The sequence below is a fragment of the Sabethes cyaneus genome, chromosome 1 (genome assembly GCF_943734655.1).
Source record: "Sabethes cyaneus chromosome 1, idSabCyanKW18_F2, whole genome shotgun sequence".
Lineage (NCBI taxonomy): Eukaryota > Metazoa > Arthropoda > Insecta > Diptera > Culicidae > Sabethes > Sabethes cyaneus.
The window spans coordinates 98,081,700-98,103,648 of NC_071353.1; the positions used below are offsets into that span (position 1 = coordinate 98,081,700).

At 38.5% G+C, this 21,949-nt stretch overlaps 1 protein-coding gene across 4 annotated transcripts; it reads right to left on the reverse strand.

The window, feature by feature from the left end:
* Positions 1-7,812: 7,812 nt before the first annotated feature.
* LOC128739149 (dnaJ homolog subfamily A member 1) lies at positions 7,813-20,959 on the reverse strand. Of its 4 annotated transcripts, none has more exons than XM_053834583.1 (4): positions 20,863-20,959; positions 19,508-19,845; positions 16,375-17,164; positions 7,813-8,740 (listed from the first exon to the last, which is right to left on the reverse strand). In XM_053834583.1, the coding sequence occupies exons 2-4, from the start codon at positions 19,810-19,812 to the stop codon at positions 8,624-8,626; spliced, it is 1,212 nt and encodes a 403-aa protein (XP_053690558.1). In that variant the 5' UTR covers positions 19,813-19,845; positions 20,863-20,959; the 3' UTR covers positions 7,813-8,623. The 4 variants fall into 4 exon arrangements, with proteins under 4 accessions (XP_053690558.1, XP_053690566.1, XP_053690551.1 ...); XM_053834591.1 differs by lacking the exon at positions 20,863-20,959 and adding an exon at positions 20,582-20,788; XM_053834576.1 differs by lacking the exon at positions 20,863-20,959 and adding an exon at positions 20,548-20,788.
* Between the last annotated feature and the right edge of the window lie 990 nt (positions 20,960-21,949).

Sequence of the window (21,949 nt, forward strand, 5' to 3'; positions counted from 1 at the left end):
AGGAACTAACTTCCGAGCTGCTAGCAAGGAGTTGCAGAGCGCAACAGCGAAAATCGACCACGACGCCCTGAAGAGCGAGTTCGTCTCGAGCAACATGGAATGGTCTTTCAATCCTCCCATCACACCTCACATGGGTGGAGCGTGGGAACATTTAATCCGCAGTGTAAAGCAGAACCTCGAAGCCATGCAGACGAGCAGACATCCAACACACGAAGTCTTGGAAAACACTTTAATAGAGATCGAGAACATCGTAAACTCTCGCCTGCTGACCAACATTCCTGTGGATGGAGACGATCATCGGGTATTGACGCCCAACCACTTTCTGTTGGGGTCAGCTAATGGTTTGAAATCCTGGGTCACTCTGGACGATAGCCCTGTCCTACTCAGGAACAGCTGGAGACATTCGCAGGTGTTAGCAGACACCTTCTGGAAGCAGTGGGTCCGAGACTATCTGCCCATGATTACTCGTAGGACCAAGTGGTTCACTCCGATGAATCCGATTATGATCGGAGATTTGGTGATCATTGTTGATTCGAAGCTTCCTGGAAATTGTTGGCTGAAAGGTCGTGTCATCGCTACGTGTCCGGCTCCAGACAGCCAGGTGAGAAAGGCGACAGTAGAGACCGCATCCGGCGACATCTACGAGCGACCAGCGGTGTCTCTGGCGGTCCTCGACGTAGGCGTAGGAAGGAATACGCTTCATCAGGAGCCTTTGCGCATTCCGGGGGGAGTGTTGGTTACACCCCGTCGAAGATCGTCGAAAATAGTGTTAAAACTAATTCCTTAAACCTATTAGTACATCTATTCGCTAAGTGCGAGTGTTCTTATTGCTATATTTGCCAAAACGGGGAGAAAGATTTAAAATACCGTGTACCCCCGCTGGAATGACCTTCCTTAATCTGAACATGTTTAATCTGAACCCCGTTGGTATGAATGCGTTCACATTAAAATCTGATCAAGCGTCATACACAATTGACGGTTAAGTTGACCGGGCAAATTGAAAAAAAAGCAAAAAAAAACTTAATACGTTTCCTCTTGCTCAGCAGCTTTGGCAATATAGCTCACATGCAACTTATTTCTCTCCAGCACTCAAAATATACCATTTTAGTTGATACTGTCGAGCCAATTTCCTCTTCTACAATCTGGATGTTCGCAATTCGCGAATATTCGAAATGTTTTCAAAACGTTTGTTTTCGTCAAATCAAAACAACAAGGTCATAGCGTGCGCGTCTTGCGCGTATGTGAAAGTGAATAGAGTTACCAAATATTCAGATTAAAAATGAATTCGCCTGATCTGAACGAGGTGTTTTTCATATTAGCGGGGGTTGAGTGTAGTGAGTTTATATGCTTAACCTATTGTTCTTAAATTTCTAAAGTGCATAGAATAGTGAATCAGCTACCACAGCTCGGAATTAGATTATTGCGGCTAAACGGATAGCACTGCTAATCTTAATCTAATTGTGCTATTATCGTTGAGATGTGAGACTTATATCTATAAAGTAAAACTGATTAGTAAACAAACTTAAACCTATAGATTACCTAAGCCTAAAAGAACGGTGGGATATCGTTTCGAATTAATTGGTTAGTCACAAAGACAGCGAGAATCACTAAAAGTATGCTATGAAATATGTTACTTAAATCCTAAATTAAATTTAACTGTACGTTTACAGGAATTTTATAACCCCCCAGGTAACCAATAAGCATTTCCAATGCAATTTAACTGCAAGCCAATAAGCATTTAAGTTGCCTTAAATACTACTTAAATGCTATTTTGGCAAAATATGCGGCTACTTTACTGCTAGCCTTCTTATAGTGCTGACAATGCTTATTTGCAGCTAGTTACCGACAAGAAGTATTTAAATAGAATTGAGGATGCCAATTTACAACAGTTATGCAGTCAAAAGGCTGATAAACAGCCACCTGCAGTATAAAACGCCAGGGATGCTAATAAACGATTGATTTACTGCTTATACTAATGCTTATTGGTTACCTGGGCCTTCCGTTAATAAAGTGGTTCATAAAATTGGATCTTTCTCGTTGTGACCAACAATATTTCCTTTGATTAGGCGGGGTACGCTGCTGAAAAGAAAACAGCTCAAGAAATAGTCTTGCTATTTACTGAAGAAATTTTGACAACTCCAATGCAAGCAACCACCTGTCATTTTTTCTTGTAGTAATAACACAGAACAGATAAACAGGCTCGAAGGAAGTAACCGTTTTTTTGTGTGTAAAATCTGTCGGTAGCGCCCTCCAGAAATAATTTGCCAAACGCATAAAAAATATCCATATACCTTTATCAATATTTCTTTGTGCTGGAGTTACATAGCAGCGATGGCAGCGACATCAAGACTAGATAGAATTAACAAAAGGCCGAATGTCACAAATGTAAACAAACCGGGTGAGAGTTACTTTTTGCTGGACCAGCATAGGGAAATCAACCCTCACTCGGTTTGTTTACGCTTGCGACATTCGCCCTTTTGTTAATTCTATCTTCAAGATTTAATTTGCCACTTACTGCTCGAGGGGTTCTCTATTGAAGGATTACTCGTAGATTACATAAAAACCTTTTACACACTTTTGTTAATTACCTGGTAGTCTGTTCTCTGTGGTTTGACTGCCGGATTATCGAGTCTAAATTCGTTAATCCGGCCATGAATTTGTCGGATTAGCGGGGTGGTACTGTTTCGTAAATGATTACATTGTAATCTCTGATTACTACGCACTTATACGCCTCACTGGAAACCCCTAGCCTAATTAATTCGAAAATGATTACAAAAGTAATCTCTGATTACTACGCACTTATATGCCTTACTGGAAACCCCTTGACTCTTTACGGGGCCTTACTGGTAAGTGGAAACCCCTTGCGAATTTGTGTTGTAAATATCGATTTAAATGTATCGATATTGCGCTTATTGGCCTTGCCACAGGGGCTTGCGATGGGTGCCATGTTTTTGTTGCCAACATCTCGACAAGGTTGGCTGTTGCTAGCGTTGACCGTTGAAAGAGATTTCGTAGGCTGCTCGCACTTACAAGATATCTCGTACCGACCTGTCAACGCGTGAGTGTTGACAAAAGTAAAAATACTTCCCTTTCTTTTTTTCTCACGCAAAACCCTGAACAATATCAGCAACGCTGGCAAGCAGGGGCTTGCGATGGGTGCCATGTTTTTGTTGCCAACATCTCAGCACATCTCGACCAAGGTTGGCAGCAAATTTACCTGTCAGACGGGCGCTTTTCTTGCAATAGCGCCCTTCGTTAAGTCGACTGTCAAACACCGTTCGTTAAGATAGGGATAGCACCCCGCTGCGTAAAATGCCATCTGTCAAACTTTTTATGGGGTAGTTAGAGTGACTATATACAGAGTGGCGACAATGTCAAAATTGGAATGATAATTATCTGTCAGTGTCATTCCAACCGAGCAGACAACCTATCCAACGCGTATGCAGGAAAGAGAAAGAAAAACCTAGGATAAACCGCATTGCATACATTTGGGATGACTTGTCGCCACTCTGTATATAGTCACTCTAGGGGTAGTCACTCTAAGCGAGGGATAGCACAGCGCATCCCGTCGGCTATTCGCGTTGACGAACGTAAGCTGCTGCCACCTCCAAAAGTTTACTGTAGTGGTGAAGTGGAATAGAAATTTCGGAAAGAGCGCAAGAGACCGAAACATTTTGGCAGATTTCACCCACACGTACATACGGGAATTTCTATATGAGTGTGCAAGAGATCGTTTAATGCCGTCAACGCGAATGACGGCGTTGCTGATATTGTTCAGGGTTTTGCGTGAGAAAAAAAGACAATATCAGCAACGCTGTCATAGCGAATACGGCATCGCCCGGCCAACACGAAAATTCCGGTTTCCGCATCCCGCATGCACGGAGCACGGTAACGGTAGAGCGACGCTCGCATTTGCATATCCTGTCCTTTTACCCTGAGCTACTCGACAAATCAGGTTCTATATACACGTTTCGGAGTGCCAGAGCGATTTTGCTTGAAGGTAAGCATAATTTTTCTTTTTGACTAATACCTGTATTTTTTTAATCTTAATGCAAAAACTCTCCCTTGCGTTTTTGAAAAATCTTTCTACGACTAATATATTTTATTTATTAAACAGGAAAATGTATTGGAAACTCATAAAGAAGAGACTTTCGGCAAGATGCTTTTTATAAGCATCATGCCGAAACGTCCCAGCTTTGAAGAGAATCGCAAACTCATTCATCTATGAGTAACCTAGAATATAATTTTTAAGGCTAATTTCCTGTCCTATGTATACTTTGTATGTGTAAAGCGTGATAAATAAATAAAATGGTGATGTAGTTTCAATTGTTTTTTCTTTCCAACAAAAACTACTGAAATCAAGAAAACGGAAGCTTTCTGTACCAAGTGTAAGAAGTGTGCTTTGCGCAGTGTTTAGGGACTAATTTTATATCCATAAGCCTGGTGGCCGGTTAATTCGGCAAAGGCGGATTTCTCACACAAGTAGCTGAAATCTTATCGCCTCGATTCTACATTCCGATCAGAAAAGCCCTGATTGATGTGTATTATAGGTATTATAGCATATATGTTATATTCCGAGCGAAGCGCAATTTCTGATCGACTCGGCTCCGATCGGTATGTACAATAATGGCGTATAATATTTAATAATTAAATTAAATTATTAATACAATTATTGTTAATTCGACTTCTAGCAGTTTTTTTTTTCAAGTATCTATTTCATTTCGAATTTTCGATCAATTTCACGATGTTGGCCACATTTATGACGGAGCTTAGTTATCTAGCGCTGCGTTAGAAAGGTTAGAAATAGTGATGTCCGTTAATCGTTCGATTAATTCAACTAATCGAATAATTATAAAAATATTCGAATAATTTTTAATCGAATACTGCCAGCACGAGTAGTTGAATTAATCGAATAGTTCAAAAGAAATAATATGAATGCGAATAATCCACGAATAATGGCCGCTAATCGTTCATAATCGTTCGATTAATCGAATTAATTAAAAAAATATTCGAATATTTCTAATCGAATACCACTAGCACGAATAGTTGAATTAATCGATTAGTGCAGACAACGCTCGCCGATTAATCGGTAATCGAATAATTGAATATTTCGGACATCACTAGTTAGAAACCTTGAAGAAAAAAATGGTGATCAGAGAAATGACAGAAACTGTAGTTCAGCTTTTTATGGCGATTTCATGCAATAATCATGAGCGCATGTGTGTTTATGCATTGTATAGACTGGTAAATTTGAATCTCATATTTAGTCGCAAAAAATTGTGCAAAACTAACAGTAAAGAAGAGGAAAAATATGAATTCAAAAAACTGGAAGCTCCAGTGAAAATTAACGTTATTTAAATATGGTTTTGATCGTGAGAACAAAAAGTTGCACTTTTTTGGAAAGCAGTGTCGGTCGGAAATTTTTAGACTTGGCACTCATAGAAGTGTTGGCCGCTTAAGGCCGAAGCAGTGCAAGCATCAAATAGCGTTGGTGCGATCGAGAAAGATAGCATTTTGAAAATCTTGAATTTATTTAAGAAATATTCAAGATTTTCAAAATGCTATCTGCTGAAATATAGTTTTTCGAATACATCATTGTGTGTAAAACCTGCACCTGATATGATATGACACTACAATTGAGTATTCAAAACCATCTAATAAAAGCGCACTCGTTGAAAATTTTGCTTCGTCTCTTTTCTCTCTATAGTGCAGATATTTGTGCATGCATAAATTTGGGACCCTACCGTTTTCTCCGGAGTATTTGATTTTCTCGGTCTAATCTTTTAAATAAAATAAATAGTTTATGGAGTACATTCTTAAATGATTCTACCTGTAAATAGGTCGGAATTAGTTAAAGCTAGGTTGAAACTAGGTCGGTAGTAAAGATCATTTAGAAATTGGGCACTTCATTTTGGCGATAACTGCGCTCCCACCCATCAAACATGTTTGCTGCATAATTGCCTATTAAGCGTTTGTTTTCTGGATGCTGGCTATATAGCAGTTAAATAGGCTACTATTCAAATAAAATGTTTGTTGGGCAGTGACCGTGGATGCTAGCTTTTGTTAGCGTTATGTTATTTGTAAACAGTTCTGCTCGGTACCTATATTTTCTTCGCAGTTTAAAGGTAACGCGGTTTCGAGATATTCATGATGCAGGAGGAGAAATGAAAGTAATTGTGTGCGGTCACCTGCAGAATCCGTCAGCGTCGGCTTGGGGCCTGACGGGATTGACGCAATATCCTAAAAAAGCTGTGGTGTGAGTAGTTGAGGGGTGCATGGAAACTCTTAGGGCTGTCCGCAAGGCGCAGGCCAGACGTTGGAGTTGAACTCTTGATCGTCAACTACGGTTGAGGGTCATTCGGAAAGTCAAGGCTGATCTCAGCATCACGGATTGTGCTTTGGCGAAAAAACTGAATACTGACCGCTGTACTGTACGGCGAATCCGCCTCGGAATGGCTACAAGTGTTACCAAGCACGCGCGAGGCCCAATAATAAACAAAGGCTAGAATCCGGTATCATGGGGTGTGCGGCCGGGTGGTGACGAAACACGATGCATGTGTCTGACTCGATGATGAATAAGCTTAGTAGCAGATTCGGGATTGGTTTTGGGGATGGGTAAAAGATCACGACTTGGCAAGGGAGGCTGTGTCATTGGCATCCATGTAAAAACCACTGTTTTGTGACGGATAAGAATTCGGAGATACACAGGGGTAGATGCCTCACCAGACGGATTTTGCTCTTCATTAGGTCCCATGATAGCCTGCCGCAGTTTCAGCTACAATGGATAATGGACTGCAGTTCATCTCAAAAGAGCTGAGTGCACCAAATTGTCCCCGGGTTCGTCCAGTATTGAAATACTGAGGGATAATGAAGCGAATGCTCAAGATGAAGAAACCAGATACGGAAAAAATCGTCACCTTAAGTCGGATTTTTTTATTTAGATTATCAATTTTCATTTATATATCGTAGAATCCATCGTCATTTGGTTTTCATTTTAGAGACGAATTAATGATATTGTAATATATCGTGACTTACTAGCTTCCGTTCACATTTTTACGGGTCCTATTCTCGTCGACAAAGTAATTTGATGGAGCAAGCAAACGTGACGTAACCTCATTTCTGCTTAACTGAATTAATTCACCTAGTTCATTTTATAATTGAAGTTCATACACAAATAGTGCCCAATTCGCGTTGACGAACGTAAGCTCCTGCCACCTCCAAAAGTTTACTGTAGGGGTGAAGCAGAATAGGAATTTGTTGAAGAGCGCAAGAGATCGCAAAATTTTGACACATTTTCTCCCGCACTCACATACGGGAATTTCGATGCGTGTGCAAGAGATCGATTAATGCCGTCAACGCGAATAACCGTTGCTGAATATTCTCGAAATGTAGGCATGTTTTCACCGTTTTCACATCCGGTACTTATGGTCAGGTCTATTTAATCCGTCTGTCAGTTCCGCCCGTGACGTTAGAAATAAACACGCCTATTTTGTATTTCGAACGTATCCTTATTTCGTTCTACTTGTTTTGTACAATTTGATTTGCGCATTTGATTTTGCTGTCGTAATGAAGAATACCATCCACTTTCGTTCGCAATACAGAATAAGGACGTACTTTACACACACTCGCGTAAAATGCGGTATGATAGAATAGACCGATGGGACCCGGATCCAAAATTCGCGTAAAAAACAAATTGAGTATACATAATATGCATGTTGACAAGAAAGTAATGCTTGTGATTGCAGGCTACGTTCTGTTAATTTATATTTTTAGATAGAAAATCTTTTATTTTTTTCATGCGCTGCTGTCATCACAAAAAGAATTCTCTATTTACGGAAGTTGACAATCATAAAATGTTTTATTTTTTTTAGTTAATCCCCTTTCAAATAAAGGCAGAATATTCAAAACAGATTTTACTTGTTTCATACTTTGCGGTATAGTTGTTGCATGTTTTCCATTAAATATTCTTTTAACTAGTAGTTGAATTTTTAAATCCTGTTGATTACAGTGTATCATGTACAATCTTATTAATCTTACTATTTGCTGTTTCTTGCTACTGTTGTTTTAGAGCTTATGTGCTGTTTTAGCAGGAATTGGAAAAATAAATTAGGTTGCAGGTATGTAGTTTATTAAATCGGGTTTTTCATTTGATGTACTAAATAATCAGAAATATGAAATGATAAAAACTAACAACGGAAACTAATTATGCCAGCTTTACCATTTTTTACTTTTTCACTTCGTTCAATATTTTATGTTAAGTTTCCCAGTGATGAATTAAATTTACGAAGCTACTTTGGAATGAAATACAACCAAAAAAAACTCATTACGCAAGAATGATTTTCGCTTTGCAACTGTAATAAATTCAATTTATTATTCCGCGTCAAACCAATTTAAATAAAAAAAAAAGATACAAAATATTCCATAGCTTTACATGATATTCTCCAATCTATTGAAAAAAACATGATCAGGGCATGTGATAAGTTTTCGGCGACTTGGTTAAGGGAAAAACTATGTGTCTAATTAGCATCTAATGCGCACACACTGACATTTTACGACCATTCCTACTCTTTCGTGTGTCTCCTACGCAGTGGCAATTATTCTCTGGCAATGCAAGAGAATAAATTTAACTGGAGGCACATTGCTGCACTCGCACTCCTGGACCATGATGGTGTTCTTCGTCCTCGTCGTAAGCGTTCTTGTAGCCGTAACTCCGACGATCACTTTCGGGGTCCAATTCCACCTAAAAAAAAAAGACTTAGTTAATGGGGTACAAGTTATTTTTTAAATTCATATTCGAAGGGGCTATTATGTATTTTGTCGAGCAACAAACCAAAAAACCTTCCGTTTCCGTTTGTATCGCCGGTGCCTCCGGTGAACTTTTTCAAGGATTTTTTTATGAGCGCAATATTGTCCGTTTCTTTGGTAACAAAACGCGCTGCTCACTTTTTTGATAGCTTGAAATCGTCGCAGAAAGAAAATGCTTGGCTGTATGTAAGTTATAAGTATATATTATGCTTGTCTAGCACGTAAGCTATTGATCTACTTGACAAATTAAACGATATTTGCCCCCGCGACGATTCCGGCGATGGTTTCGCCCGCGACGGTTATAATTCATCGCGTACGAAAGGGTGGGCAATTGATAATATCTCCGCGAGTGCATGCGAATTTTTCATAACCGTTTCAATATGCAAACTGTATATTTTCAAGGTCAAACGGGTTGGCAAAGACACAACCCACATGCACATATGGTTTGCCACTTGCCGTTCCGTTTATGGAACCTTATAGTTAGCCCAACGCATTCTCAAATACAGGTTATAAAGAAAATCGGATTTTCGTTTATGCCGTGTAAGCATAACTGCCCCATGTTTTGCCACTTGAGAAACTAAAAAAACTGAAGACAATTTTTCCCACTGTACAAATAGACGCATATTTGTCTCACTGCATATATCATTTCTTGTAAAATGTTTACAAGTTGAATACAAAATTGATGTTTTGTTTTTTTTTTGTTTCTTAATATTTTCTCAAACAGGGACAAATAATAAATTCGAAACTAAATAGTTTTCGCAAAATCAACTTTGAGTACGATCTACTCTTTCTCATTTTTTGTAACATGGGATAGATGCAGTTAGTCCACAATTAAGGGTCGCACACAATTATGGATCATTTTAGTTTATCTGCCGATTAATGCGTGAATATTATACTAATTGATTGATAAAATGGTTATTCACACATACTGCCCATAAACGCATAACAGTCCCATGTGACTTTCCAGCACTTTTGAGATAAACCTGGGAATCATCTTTAAATTATCTATTCTTTTAATATTTCAAACAAAAAAGATAAGTTTGTTCCCAGTTTTGAGAAAAATATCAAGCTATGTCAGTCCCATATTAAAAATAAACGCATAACAGTCACAGTAGTGAAAATATATCAATAAGCATCTGTTTTTTGAAAATGCCTGGACCGATTCGACTGCTACAACTGTCAAACGGACGATTTTATGGCCTAGCCTAGAATTGAAGAGAATTTGGATCGGATGTACGGTTCCGAAGTCATAGTGGGAACAAGTTCCGGAATATATGGAATTTGAACATAGAAGCACCTTGAAACAACAAACCCATCATATGACACCTATAAGTACACGGATTTGCAAATGTAGACTATTGGTAGTCGTATAAAGTGTTCAGGACGTCATTGGCCACATCTAAACATGTCCGTGAATGTTCCGGATACCTCTACGGGGATCAGTTTCTGAATTTAACTAAAATACAACATGTGACATCTTTATGTCGGTACTCGAAATTGCAAGACTAGTTCGAATTAGTTCATTTGTTATCACATACAGTTTCCAGAATCACATTGGTCATACTCGGACACGTTCTGCGGGTGTTCCCGACACACAGAAAAACGACCAGCTTCTGAGTCGAAAAAACCCCATCATGCAACCCCACTATAAACTCAAGATAACAAATTTCAAATGAAAGGAGAAAAAACCAGGAAGAGATTTGAATCAAAACGGACATTTTGAACAATTGAATTGAACGAGCACGTGAATTATCAAAACAACAACGACACGTGATCTTGAAAATACTGCCGAGTCACCGGCAACCCAAGGATCAAGGCATGCTGTGACTGAGACTGTTATGCGTTTATTCTTGCTTATTCAAGTACAAATAAACGCATAACAGTAACCTCGGCAGTTTTTATAAGTTTTGTAACAAATTTTAAGTCAATTATGAACAAATTGCTTGTATGTTACGTTGCTGTTATGCTGTTATGCTATAATTGCTTGCTGTTATGTACATTCAAGTGATATGACAATTTGGACGATTTGTTTCCAAAATCGATTCAATGTTAAAGAAAAATTATCGCGGTTTCAATAGCATTTTTCGAAGTTGCATGATTTTGCAGATGTGACTGTCTTCCATTTGTGGGCAGCATAGCTCTAATAATTTGATCAATCATGATATGTGTGTGACTTATGATTGTGGACTGACTGTATATGATTCCAGTGGCAGTGTAGTGCTTTATAACAGCGACCCTGGTTACGATGTTGTAGTGTTCAAAATAATGTCCGTAGGGTAAGGGAAAACGTGACTTTTGAATTTTCAAACGGGACTTTATAACGGGTGACAACTATTGGATTTTTTTCGCGGCACCTATGCTCAACAACAAACGAACTCAGAGAAAAATGAAATCGTGTATGTATGTGTTAGCTTTATCTCTCTCTCTCCTCTTTCTGCCAGTATTTTTGTTGCAGAGAAATCTTAGCAAAACGCACACGGTATATTTTTCAAACGAAAATGTTGCGGCTTCAACTATTTACCATATCCTAATTCCTAAGATCCCTAACAACTACTCGCAAGCAAGGTGGTGGAAGACGAGCCTAAATTATGGACGCAGAAAGAGTTCGTTCTTTTTCTCGTACCTTCTACAACCAGAATTCCGTGAGCCAACGGGATTCCGCAAAAAAATTCTACATTACATTACAATTCTACAGTACATCTTCAAAACATTGAAGAGTTGAAAGAAGACAACTAAATTAAACTAAACTCCAATGCCGCTGCTTAATAAAAAAATATTCCGGAAAATGCTTTGTATTGGACGACGAAATTTACTTCCCTCTTTCGAAGACGCATATTCCCGGAAATGATCGATACTATTCCATGGATAGTTCTACTGCATCTCCGAACATAAAATAAAAGTTTAAACATAAGTTTGAATTGAAAGTGATGCTGTACATTGCCATTTCCGAGAAAGGTATGCCTAAGGCCATGGTTCAAGCGCTCTGAGTTGGCTATCAATCAAGATGTATACCAGAACGAATGTTTGAAGAAAATTTCGATCCCGATTCTACAAAAACATCATGCAGATGGACAATATGTTTTGGCCGAATAAAGCAGCATCGCATTACACCAAAAAACACAATCGCTCCTGAATAGAGAATAGCCATTTGATTCCATTTGTACCCAAAAACCAGAACCCGACAAATCTGCCTCGGGTCGCCCAATCGAAGATTTCTTCGAAATTTTGTGCTCCTTGGTGTACAAAAATAACTGGGAAATCGCAAATTGCAAACAGTTGATTGGTAGAATCAAGAGATGCATTTGCAAAGTTGACATGATGGCCGTAAAACCACAGAGGACAGATTAACAGGCTCGAAGAAAGTTATCGATTTTTTGCATTTTGTGTGAAAAATCTGCTGATGGCGCCCTCTAGAAATAATTTGCCAAACGCATAAAAATATGCATGCACCTTTACCAATATTATTCTTGGGTTACATAGTAGCGATGGCAGCGACATCAAGTTTTAGTTTGCCACTTACAGCTCGAGGGGTGCTCCATCTACTGTTTTACCTGACTTACTGCGAATATACGTGTTATTGAAATAAAACGTAACCATACGTTTTATTCGTTTATAACACACTTCTCGTCAATTAGTTGGTAGTCTGATCTCTATGGTACACCCAGAGGGGTGGTGTGGCTGTCAAACTAGAAACTACATACATTGTTCATGTCCCAGTCATTGGTTTTGGTACTTTTGGTTTTTGTACCTACTTAAAGGTTGTTTCATCTTAAAACAACTGAAACTAGTTAGAAAGCAGTTAAACACAGCGTTTTAGTTATAATTTACCTATTATTAACTGTTTATTTCGATATACTGGCAGGTTCCAAATTGTCGCCATCCATGGTTTGACAATTTCACAACCCTCCCTGGGTACAACGCTCCGGTTCCGACTTCAAACGGAAGCTTCGCCGAACAGCTACGAACCGTTTTCAAATATTCACTAATTTTTTCAAAAATAAACAATGTATCTTTAATTTCAGTAAATCAGATCTTCTTCGAATAGGTAGCTTTGTTTTTTTTAATAGCTTGAAAAATAAATTCCAAAATTTTAGTTGTCACCCGTTACAATGTTGATTTCGAAGAAAAAAAAGCACAAATTTCAGCTTAAGGGGGCATAGTACCTTTTGCACCATATTTTTTGCCTCAGTTCAAATATTGTTTCCTCGATAACGCGCTAGGCGATTCTACTCGGGTTTTTCTATGGTGAATTAGGACCTCTCCCACTTTAGGAGGGGGGCTCCTAGACACATGAAAAACAAATTTCCTCATAACTCGAGAACTAATCAATCAAATGGAACCAAATTTGACAGGTGGGGGTTTGGAGGCATGAATTTTTCTATGATGAATTAGGATCCCCCATTTTAGGAGGGGGGGGGGCCTACAAATGAAATACAAATTTCCTCAGATGATGGTTTTAGCCGCCTCACGCCTGTGGTAGGGGGACAAGGACTCTCATACAAATAAAACAGAAATTTTTGCGTAACTTACAAACTAATCGAACTCGAGAAATTTTAGACTCTTCCATAAAACATAAGTCAAAAACAAGTTCACCAAAAACTATCCATTCTAGGTTTACTGACCTCTATTGCTTTCTTTCAGTTGGGTCCGAACGAGCGACAGCGAGTAAAGGGAGAATAAACCCCTGCGAAATGGTACTTTCCACGAAAACATTTTCCGTGAAATGGTACATCCCGCGTAAGGTTTTTCGCGAAATGGTATTCTGCGAAACTCTATATGAAGTATTCCACCACGCACACATATAAAGATTTTTTGACATTAGCTGAGGCCCTCGCTGAAGCTGTTTGCAGTGGGAATAATATCAAGAACATCAAATATCAAACTCCCGGATCTTCACCTCTACTCTTCGCTCCCCTCTCACTCCTACATAAACGATCCGCAGCTAATGTCATTCTCTTTAGTGACGAAACCGCAAATTACTTCATTCCGCGTTATGGTCAACCGAAAAATGGTGTTCCGCAAAACGGTATGCGGCGATATGTTATATAATCATGGCGAATATTTTAATGCTATTCGCTTTATTTCATCAGGCTATGCAATGGGGGGAGTTGTTTTCTACTTTACTGTGGGGAAAATTTGTATATTAAACCACCCATGAACTCCTCAGAAACTGGCAAAACTCGAGATTGTGACAAAGGTCATCCGAGGATTCACGATTTATGAACAACACAGTTTAATTTGTGGCAATACGAAGTTTGTCGGGTCAGCTAGTAATTAATAAAAAAAATCGATTTTTTGGAATTGAAAAAGTTCTATGCCCCCTAAACAGATAAAATAATTCTCAATGCTGTAGAGCCGTCAAAATCATAATCCCGTTTATATTGCTGTTATTCATTTCTATGCGAAAACTTTCCCAAACAATAACGCCGTACCCGGCGGGTTCGGATATTGAAAAAAAAAATCGGTTTCTGATCGGGTGCGGATTCTCAATTTTTTTTAAACCGGGCACGGGTCGGGTTCGGTCATTCGAATTTTTATACACGACCATCACATTGAACACTAAAGAGGGTCCGGACGGGTCGGATAAATTTACCCGAAACCTGTATACAACAGATTTGGATATCCTTTTTTTCCTTTTTTCCTTTTTTTCGGGTTATCCAACTGGTCGCTTAATAGCGTATAAAACTCTGCGCTGGGCCCTTTTGTGATGTCAACAAAGTGTCATGGAGACCTCAAACATCAGTTCTACCTGACGAGACAGGCACTGTCGCCCACTAAAACACAGGTAGAGCCCCAAGCATAGCCGTCACGCCTATACCCGCAGGCGGAGGCGTTTCGGCTCTGCGCGGACTCCACGAACTGACTCTAAGATCTCTCTGCCAAAGGCCGGAATGTCATATAATGATGATGATGATAATGATGATGATGAGAAGAAAAATAATAGATCGAATTTGTAAATGTGCTTTGGACTTTTTGTACCACTCGAGTTGCAATATGTGGTATAGTGAAGAAGTGGAGGACTCGTCAGCCCCGCCTGACACCGGTCTTCAACCGCGCACCCGCCCTCAGTCTTCCAACACAAACAATTACAAATGAACCAATAGGTAAGACAAATTTCGGAGCACCAGTGGTTATCAACTTATCAGGGCAAATTTAATCTTTCATCCCCTTAGTATTCACAGTGTATTCCCACGATACAAAGTAAATTGAGCGCAGCACAAGCTGGACGCTCGCGGTAGTCGACAGAAGCTTCAAAACACAGAGACTCGCCCGCCTTTCAACCCTCGAGACCAAAGTGCTGTAAAGCTCTGGGCTTAAACGTCTCTTTAAGGCTCGATCCCTTCTCATCGCTCAGGACAGCCACGGGGCCAGTGCAAAAATCCTACTCTATCTAGCAGCACCGCCTAGCCGAAAATCGAACACGCGACACGAATTGATCTAATTTTCCCATCTGCTACCTAAGAAGTGCTATTACCCGTAATCATTACAGAGTGGTCCTTCGGCATCCAATCGGATCTGGTATCTCGCTTACATCCCCTTACTAACCCTAAGCCCCCGACCAACTCAATCAATCCGACATTTTTCGGAGATATTTGTGACAGTTGTGATAAATAGGGATGAATCCCAGAAAACTTCATCTATTGTCAGAGATCCCCATACTGGCCTTATTCTTAAACGGAATAAAAGCACTTTCTGAACAACGCAACAATCACATTTGGTAAATTTTTACCCCGAGTCCCACTTGAAATCACAAAAGTATTTTGATATATACCCACATTCAGAAGTAAACGTGACCGCTGTTCATTTACTGATTAGTTAAAAAGCCCTACACCACGACAAGGTTCAGTTTTATCGTAGGGTGTATACAACAGATTTGGATATCAAAAAAATATATTTTCGGGTACGGGATTTTAAACTTTTTATAATATTCAAATTTTCATACCCAACTAACTGTACACTTTTCAACAGAATTCAACGTTTGATTCTCCCATAATTAAATAATTGAATATTGAACAAAGATATGGGACGAAAGCAGTCAGTACCCACCAAGATCAAACCACAAACCATGCTAAAAGCAAAGTAATGGGTCTAAACGTCCTAAGAACTTGACCCTTCTTTATCGAGACTCCGCAGCTGGTTATTAGAGTACAGGAAAATGCTATTGATCCTATTGACTCCATAGCGGCACCACCCAGTCGAGATTGGAACATACGACAACTGGCTTGTTAGGCCAGCATCGTACTCCGATGCTAACTGGGCGGGCATGAACCATACTAATAGGATATAAAAACTTTTACTAATAACACATTGAGATTGAACAGTAAACCTAATTCCGAAGATATATGTTGATACTGTAGAAAAATAAACTTGCAAAAACTTAGCAAGTGTATCCAGATATCAATAGCATTTGATGTTGCATTACAAAAGTACTGTCATTTGGTTCCGAAGCGGAAGCATAAATGCTTTTTAGGATAGGCGGACCCAAACAACATTGCGTAATATATGCTTTATTACGACATATGTTTTTGAAATGCAGATAATAAAAGTTAAAACGGAAGATAGACTTACCAGACTGCACTCTTCTGCGTTTGCAGGAATTTTCACCACAGGCCGTGATGGTAAGCATTGTTCAAGGGCAGGTAACATCTCGAGAGGCATCGATTCCGGAAACACGACGAAGAACTGAATAATAAGTCGCCCTTTCTCGAATGGATTCTTGTATTGAGGCATACCTTCTCCGGCAATGAATTTAATTGCCTCATTCTTTACTACTTCACCGGGATAGGACGTAATTGCTAAATTTCGATCATCCAAAGTTCTAATAATTCTTTGGAAACCGCAAAGTGCTTCAACCAATTGCAGCTGCATGTGCATGATCAGATCTTGTCCGGATCGTTTGAAAATAGTATGTTCTTTTTCATCCAACACTATCACAATGTCACCGGGTTGCAGTTCGGGATCCTGATCACCTTCACCGGAGAATACAATTTTCTGGCCATCGCGCATACCTTTTTCGACGTTTACCTCGAGAATTTTACGATCACGCACCGTCTTTCGTCCGTTACATGTTTTGCATTTGTCCTTCTCATCGATAATTTCGCCTAGTCCTCGGCAAGTACGGCATGCTTCTTCATACTGCTGCACAAAACCGGGGGCCAACTGCTGGATTTTGGTTACTACACCGGAACCACGACAAGGGCTACATTTTTGTACGGATCCTTTTTTGCCGCCAATGCCCTCACATTTATCACAGATAACATTCTTTTGTAAAGCTAATTTCCGGGTTGTACCCGAGTACAACTCCTCCAATGTGACCGAAAGCTGGTGAACCAAATCCTTGCCGCGTCGTTCCCGTTTGCTAAAAAATAGATCAAATAAATAATATAATATCATAGCATCAATCGTTTTGAATTTAAATTTATCTTTCGTTAAATTTCAAATACTAATTTTGAATTAGTTAACTTTTAAGTTACGCGCGATTTATACTCTCTGCTGAACAAGCTCTTTTGCACACCACAATAGATCAAAGAACTGGTCGCAGTGGTCCAAGATCCCCAACAAGCAAAAAAAGCTCTTTTGCACAAGCTATTAATACAGGCATACCTCGATATAAGACAGCCTCGTTATAAAACAACCTCGATATAAGACAATTCGATATAAGACAATTTTTGTCTAATTTTCCATTCTAAAATCGGCGCCATGAAGATGTTCATTATTTCAAAATAACCCCAAAAATTTAAAAAACTAATAGTTCAAAACACGTAAACACACAATACAGAGCAAAATTGGCAACCGCTAAAGCAATTTTTTTTTTTTGAAGAAAACATGTTTCGATATAAAAAAATTTCGATATAAGACAAATTTTTGAAATTATAAATTGTCTTATATCGAGGTATCCCTGTATTTGCTAAAAAATTGTAGGTACGTCATTTACCAAATTAATGATACAAATACAAAACGACCTGATAAAATTTTACGTCGGATACGTATGAGAAAATGCAGCGCACGGCTACAGATGGTTTAAACACTAAATTGACCTGAAAATGTAATTTACAAGAAAATTTTACAAAAGTTGTGAATCATAATTGCTATAAGCATTTGGAATAAGATGCCATTTAAACCATCCATCAAAAGGTTTATCCATTTACCTTTACGAAAAATAAATTGACATCGCACACAACTCATTTTTAATCAGAAGATATTTGGACAAAGTTATCAAGCTTACATACGTACTACATACCACTATTACAATTGGGATTTGAAAACGAACTTTCCACTGACATGTTTCCAGATTGCAATTTTGACTAATGGTCTGTGCTAATAGCTTAGCAATTGTTAGAAATTGACATTAAAATTTTGATTATTATGCTCAGGAATGGCTCGATTATTTTGACTGAAATTTGCTTCATTTGACAATACCGTTTAAGCCAAGTAAAATTTAAAAATTTATACTATAGATATCGAACATTTGTAGAACTAGTTATTATGTATCTACAAATTTCCTAAATAAAGCTAAGTTGTATATTTTGTTTTCAATGCTGTACGGTTGCTACCCCGTTAGTAATCAAATGAGCGTTCATACAACTGCCAACGGGATAGCAGCATTTTAGTACCGAAAGATACAGTAAAACTTCATTCAGCAACTTTATATTGTAGATATACAAATATGTCCCATATTGAACCTTTGCAAATTTTGCTTGGCTTGGCTTTTGCTTGGACGATACTGCCAAATGAATCGAAATTGAGTCAGAGATCGGGCCATCTCTTAATAATGCTGCATAAAGAAGTACGATCATAAATTTTAAACATTTAAAATTATTTCATCAAAAATAGAATTTATGTAAATAACTCTTTAGCATGAAATTTTATCATTCAAAATCAAATAAGAACAGTTTTGGTGCGAACCAACCACCGGTTGAAAGCCCCGTTAAAAAGTAAATAAATATTGCGTTTTTTGCATCATTTTAAACTCCTGTACAAAAAATTTCTGCGCAGTGAAAATTTTTGCACGCAAACCTCTCATACTTGGACTTTGTAGCGCTTTGTACAATTATACTTGTACTGTTTTAATCTATTGTCAGACAATTTATAACTTACAGTGTTAATCAAAATGTAAACATAATCAACATTATTGATTGTCACCACAAAAATTTAGTAGTATTAGTGACTGCGAAAGCTTAACTGCAAGTAGCTTAAGGTGAAATTAGTCGTCATCGATTCTGCCAATTTCAAAAGCAGTTTTTTTTGTTTGAAACAAAAATTCTGTATATCAGAATATATTCGCTGTGTTCAGACTGGCAAGAAGAATGCAGTATTTACATTTTTATAAACAGAATTCCGCTTTTGGGCCCAAAAACTGCTTTCGAAATTGGGCTTTCCGACGCAAAGTTAATGACTGCTAGTTTACCGTTAACTGTCATTGGAATTATTTTGCAGAAGTCTAAAGATTCTAGCGATCATCAATAAATAAATAAAATAAGAATAGCGATTGACAAATCCGACGCGGCGTAGTTTTTCGAACATTACTGTTATGAATTATATATGGCTGCCGATTACAAAACACAGCAATCATAGCATTAATCATTATTTTTTCTAGCATCTCAAAAGAATCGGCAACTTTCTAGTATTGAAAAAGTTGCGATGAACTGCACAGGGATGCGCCGAATGATCTTGGCAAGTGAAACAACAATCTACGACCTACCTGCGCCCACTGAACCCGCCATTGAAGAACATCTCAAAGATATCCATTGGGCTGTGGAAGCCCCCGCCACCGCCTGCTCCGCCTTTTTTGATGGCCGCCTCACCACCTTCATCGTAAACGGCTTTCTTTTCCGGGTCTGACAGTACCTCATACGCCATTGAAATTTGCTTAAATTTTTCACCTTCATTCGGATTCTTGTCCGGATGATATTTTAAAGCTAGTTTCCTGTACGCCTTCTTGAGGTCATCTTGAGAGCAACCAGGCTTGACACCTAAAATATCGTAGAATCCTGTCTCCTTAACCATTTTGTGCCGCTTTCCTTGTTCGGTCTTGATTTTCTGTGAAAAATATTATCTACTGTTAATAATCACACAGAACAAACGTCGCGAGGCTAGATTTCACACATTACTATCACACTAGTTTTGCTTTGACTTATTTTGGTAACTATTCTTAAACGTAAACACTTAACACCAGCTGATGGAGTAAGTAATGCAGACCTGCTGCGACCTGGAACAAATTGAAAGATGACTTCTGAGTCATGCCACCATATCTCCCTCGCTAGTAAATATTCAATATTCGCTGAGCAATGGATGTTTCGCGTGATGAAACAAAATGGCGACAGTACTATAAAACCGAAGTTATCTCAAAAAATAAATCATGTTTGGCAAAGTATCGTTAAAAAATTACTTCTAGAAATATTTTGCTATAAACATCAACTGTTTAACGTTATTGAAAGCACTTTAACTAACGAATAAAAAAAATCAATTTCCGAAACACGTTTTAACCGCAAGGTTCATCCCGTCATAGCTATCACATATCTGTTCAAAAGTACAAGATAAATGTGGATAATTTTCACTAACGGGGCAATGATAGTTGCCTATAGGTAATCAATACAATTCTGGCACACTATTTTTTTGTTACCGATGCAAAAGATGAAAAATTGAAATAATAACCATTTCTACTGTCTGAGCACGACTATCTGAAGGGTCACTTATGCTGCACCAGAATTTTCGTTACACTGTGAACTACTAGGTACTTACGACTTCTGTACAAGTTATCTAATTGAAAAAGCACCTCAAATTTTTGCTTTTTATCGCCACGTTATATAAAAAGGCAACTTCCGTTATCGGGTATATTATCGATTTTATAACTTTTCACCAATCCTAACCAAATTATTTTTCCCCAATTTTTCTAACTAGGCTAAACTTCGTGCGACTGGTACTCAGTTTTGAACTCTTTGTTTAAGATTTAATAATAGAGTATTTCCTCCGTTTTCTAGAAACTCTGTTTGGATACTGATTGAATGTACCAACACGAAGCATACATTTCGCTCCTCTACCATCGCTTATACCTACCCACACACCAAGCAACAGCCGACCTAACCAGGGAACGTTCTGGAACTCTACTGTAGCCTAGTGCAAGCCGCAGAAACTTCTTCTAGAATGTTCGTATCGAAATCCATCCGAGCATATACGAGAGACCGAATACGCGTCAACGAAATTGAAAAAAATATCGAGACCTGCTCACACCTGCAATACATACCTTTAAAATCTGTCAATATATGTTAGAGTGTGATGACTAAGCAGCTAAAATATTGCTATCCTTTGTTGTCTTACGCGAAAGCGAAAAAAAAATATCAGATTCACAAGGGGTTTGAAACAACAATGATTACTACGCACCAAATGGTTTCCAGTCTCAGGTTTCCAGTAAAGCCCCAGACACAATGCATACGGATTTTACTACGTTGCGGAAATTTGACAGAAAACCCATGTAAAAACTGCCAAATTGCCGCAACGTAGTAAAATCCGTATGCATTGTGTTTCGGGCTTAAGCCTAGTATCGACCTGAAAAGAAATGGGCAAAAAGATAGGCCAAGAAATGCTAAAGAAAAGATTTTCCGTTTGCTTTACCAGTATGCACCTTACAAGAAATATTGTTTCACTTTCAGATGGCGCAGTACAGGCAAGTAAATTGAAACGTCACTTTTCCGTATACGGAATAATATCCGGCGCAATTATTACCACAAGAAAAAATGACAGATAATTGCTTGCCTTGCAGTTGTCAAAATTTCTTCCGTAATTAGCAAGATTTTTTCTTGAGCTATTTTCTTTTCACCTGGATACTAGGCTTTAAGGGGTACAGACGGTAGATAATCTACAGACGCGCAAAGAGAAAAATTACCAATTCGGCAACACTTTTTTTTTGTTTATTTTATTTAAACAGTCTTGGCAACCAGTAAGAATTGGATCAATCTTCCTATAATCAGCAGTAAGTTGCGTGAATCGCGAGATACGTTTCGTGGAACGTGCGAGTTACCACGCATATTTTGCAAATTGAACAAGCCAATCGAATTTTTTATAGCATTATATGATATATTAAGGGTGACTAATCCATATGTTGTTAGTAAATCAATAGTTTAAGTTTGAACATTTCAGGTAGATT

What these genes read in the sequence shown, in the direction of transcription:
- LOC128739149 (XM_053834568.1), bottom strand. An exon ending in GGCGGGTTCAGTGGGCGCAG is followed by an intron (nt 17,165 to 19,507) that starts GTAGGTCGTAGA and finishes TCTATTTTTTAG; the next exon opens with CAAACGGGAACGACGCGGCA. An exon ending in ACGCAGAAGAGTGCAGTCTG is followed by an intron (nt 8,741 to 16,374) that starts GTAAGTCTATCT and finishes TTTTTTTTTTAG; the next exon opens with GTGGAATTGGACCCCGAAAG.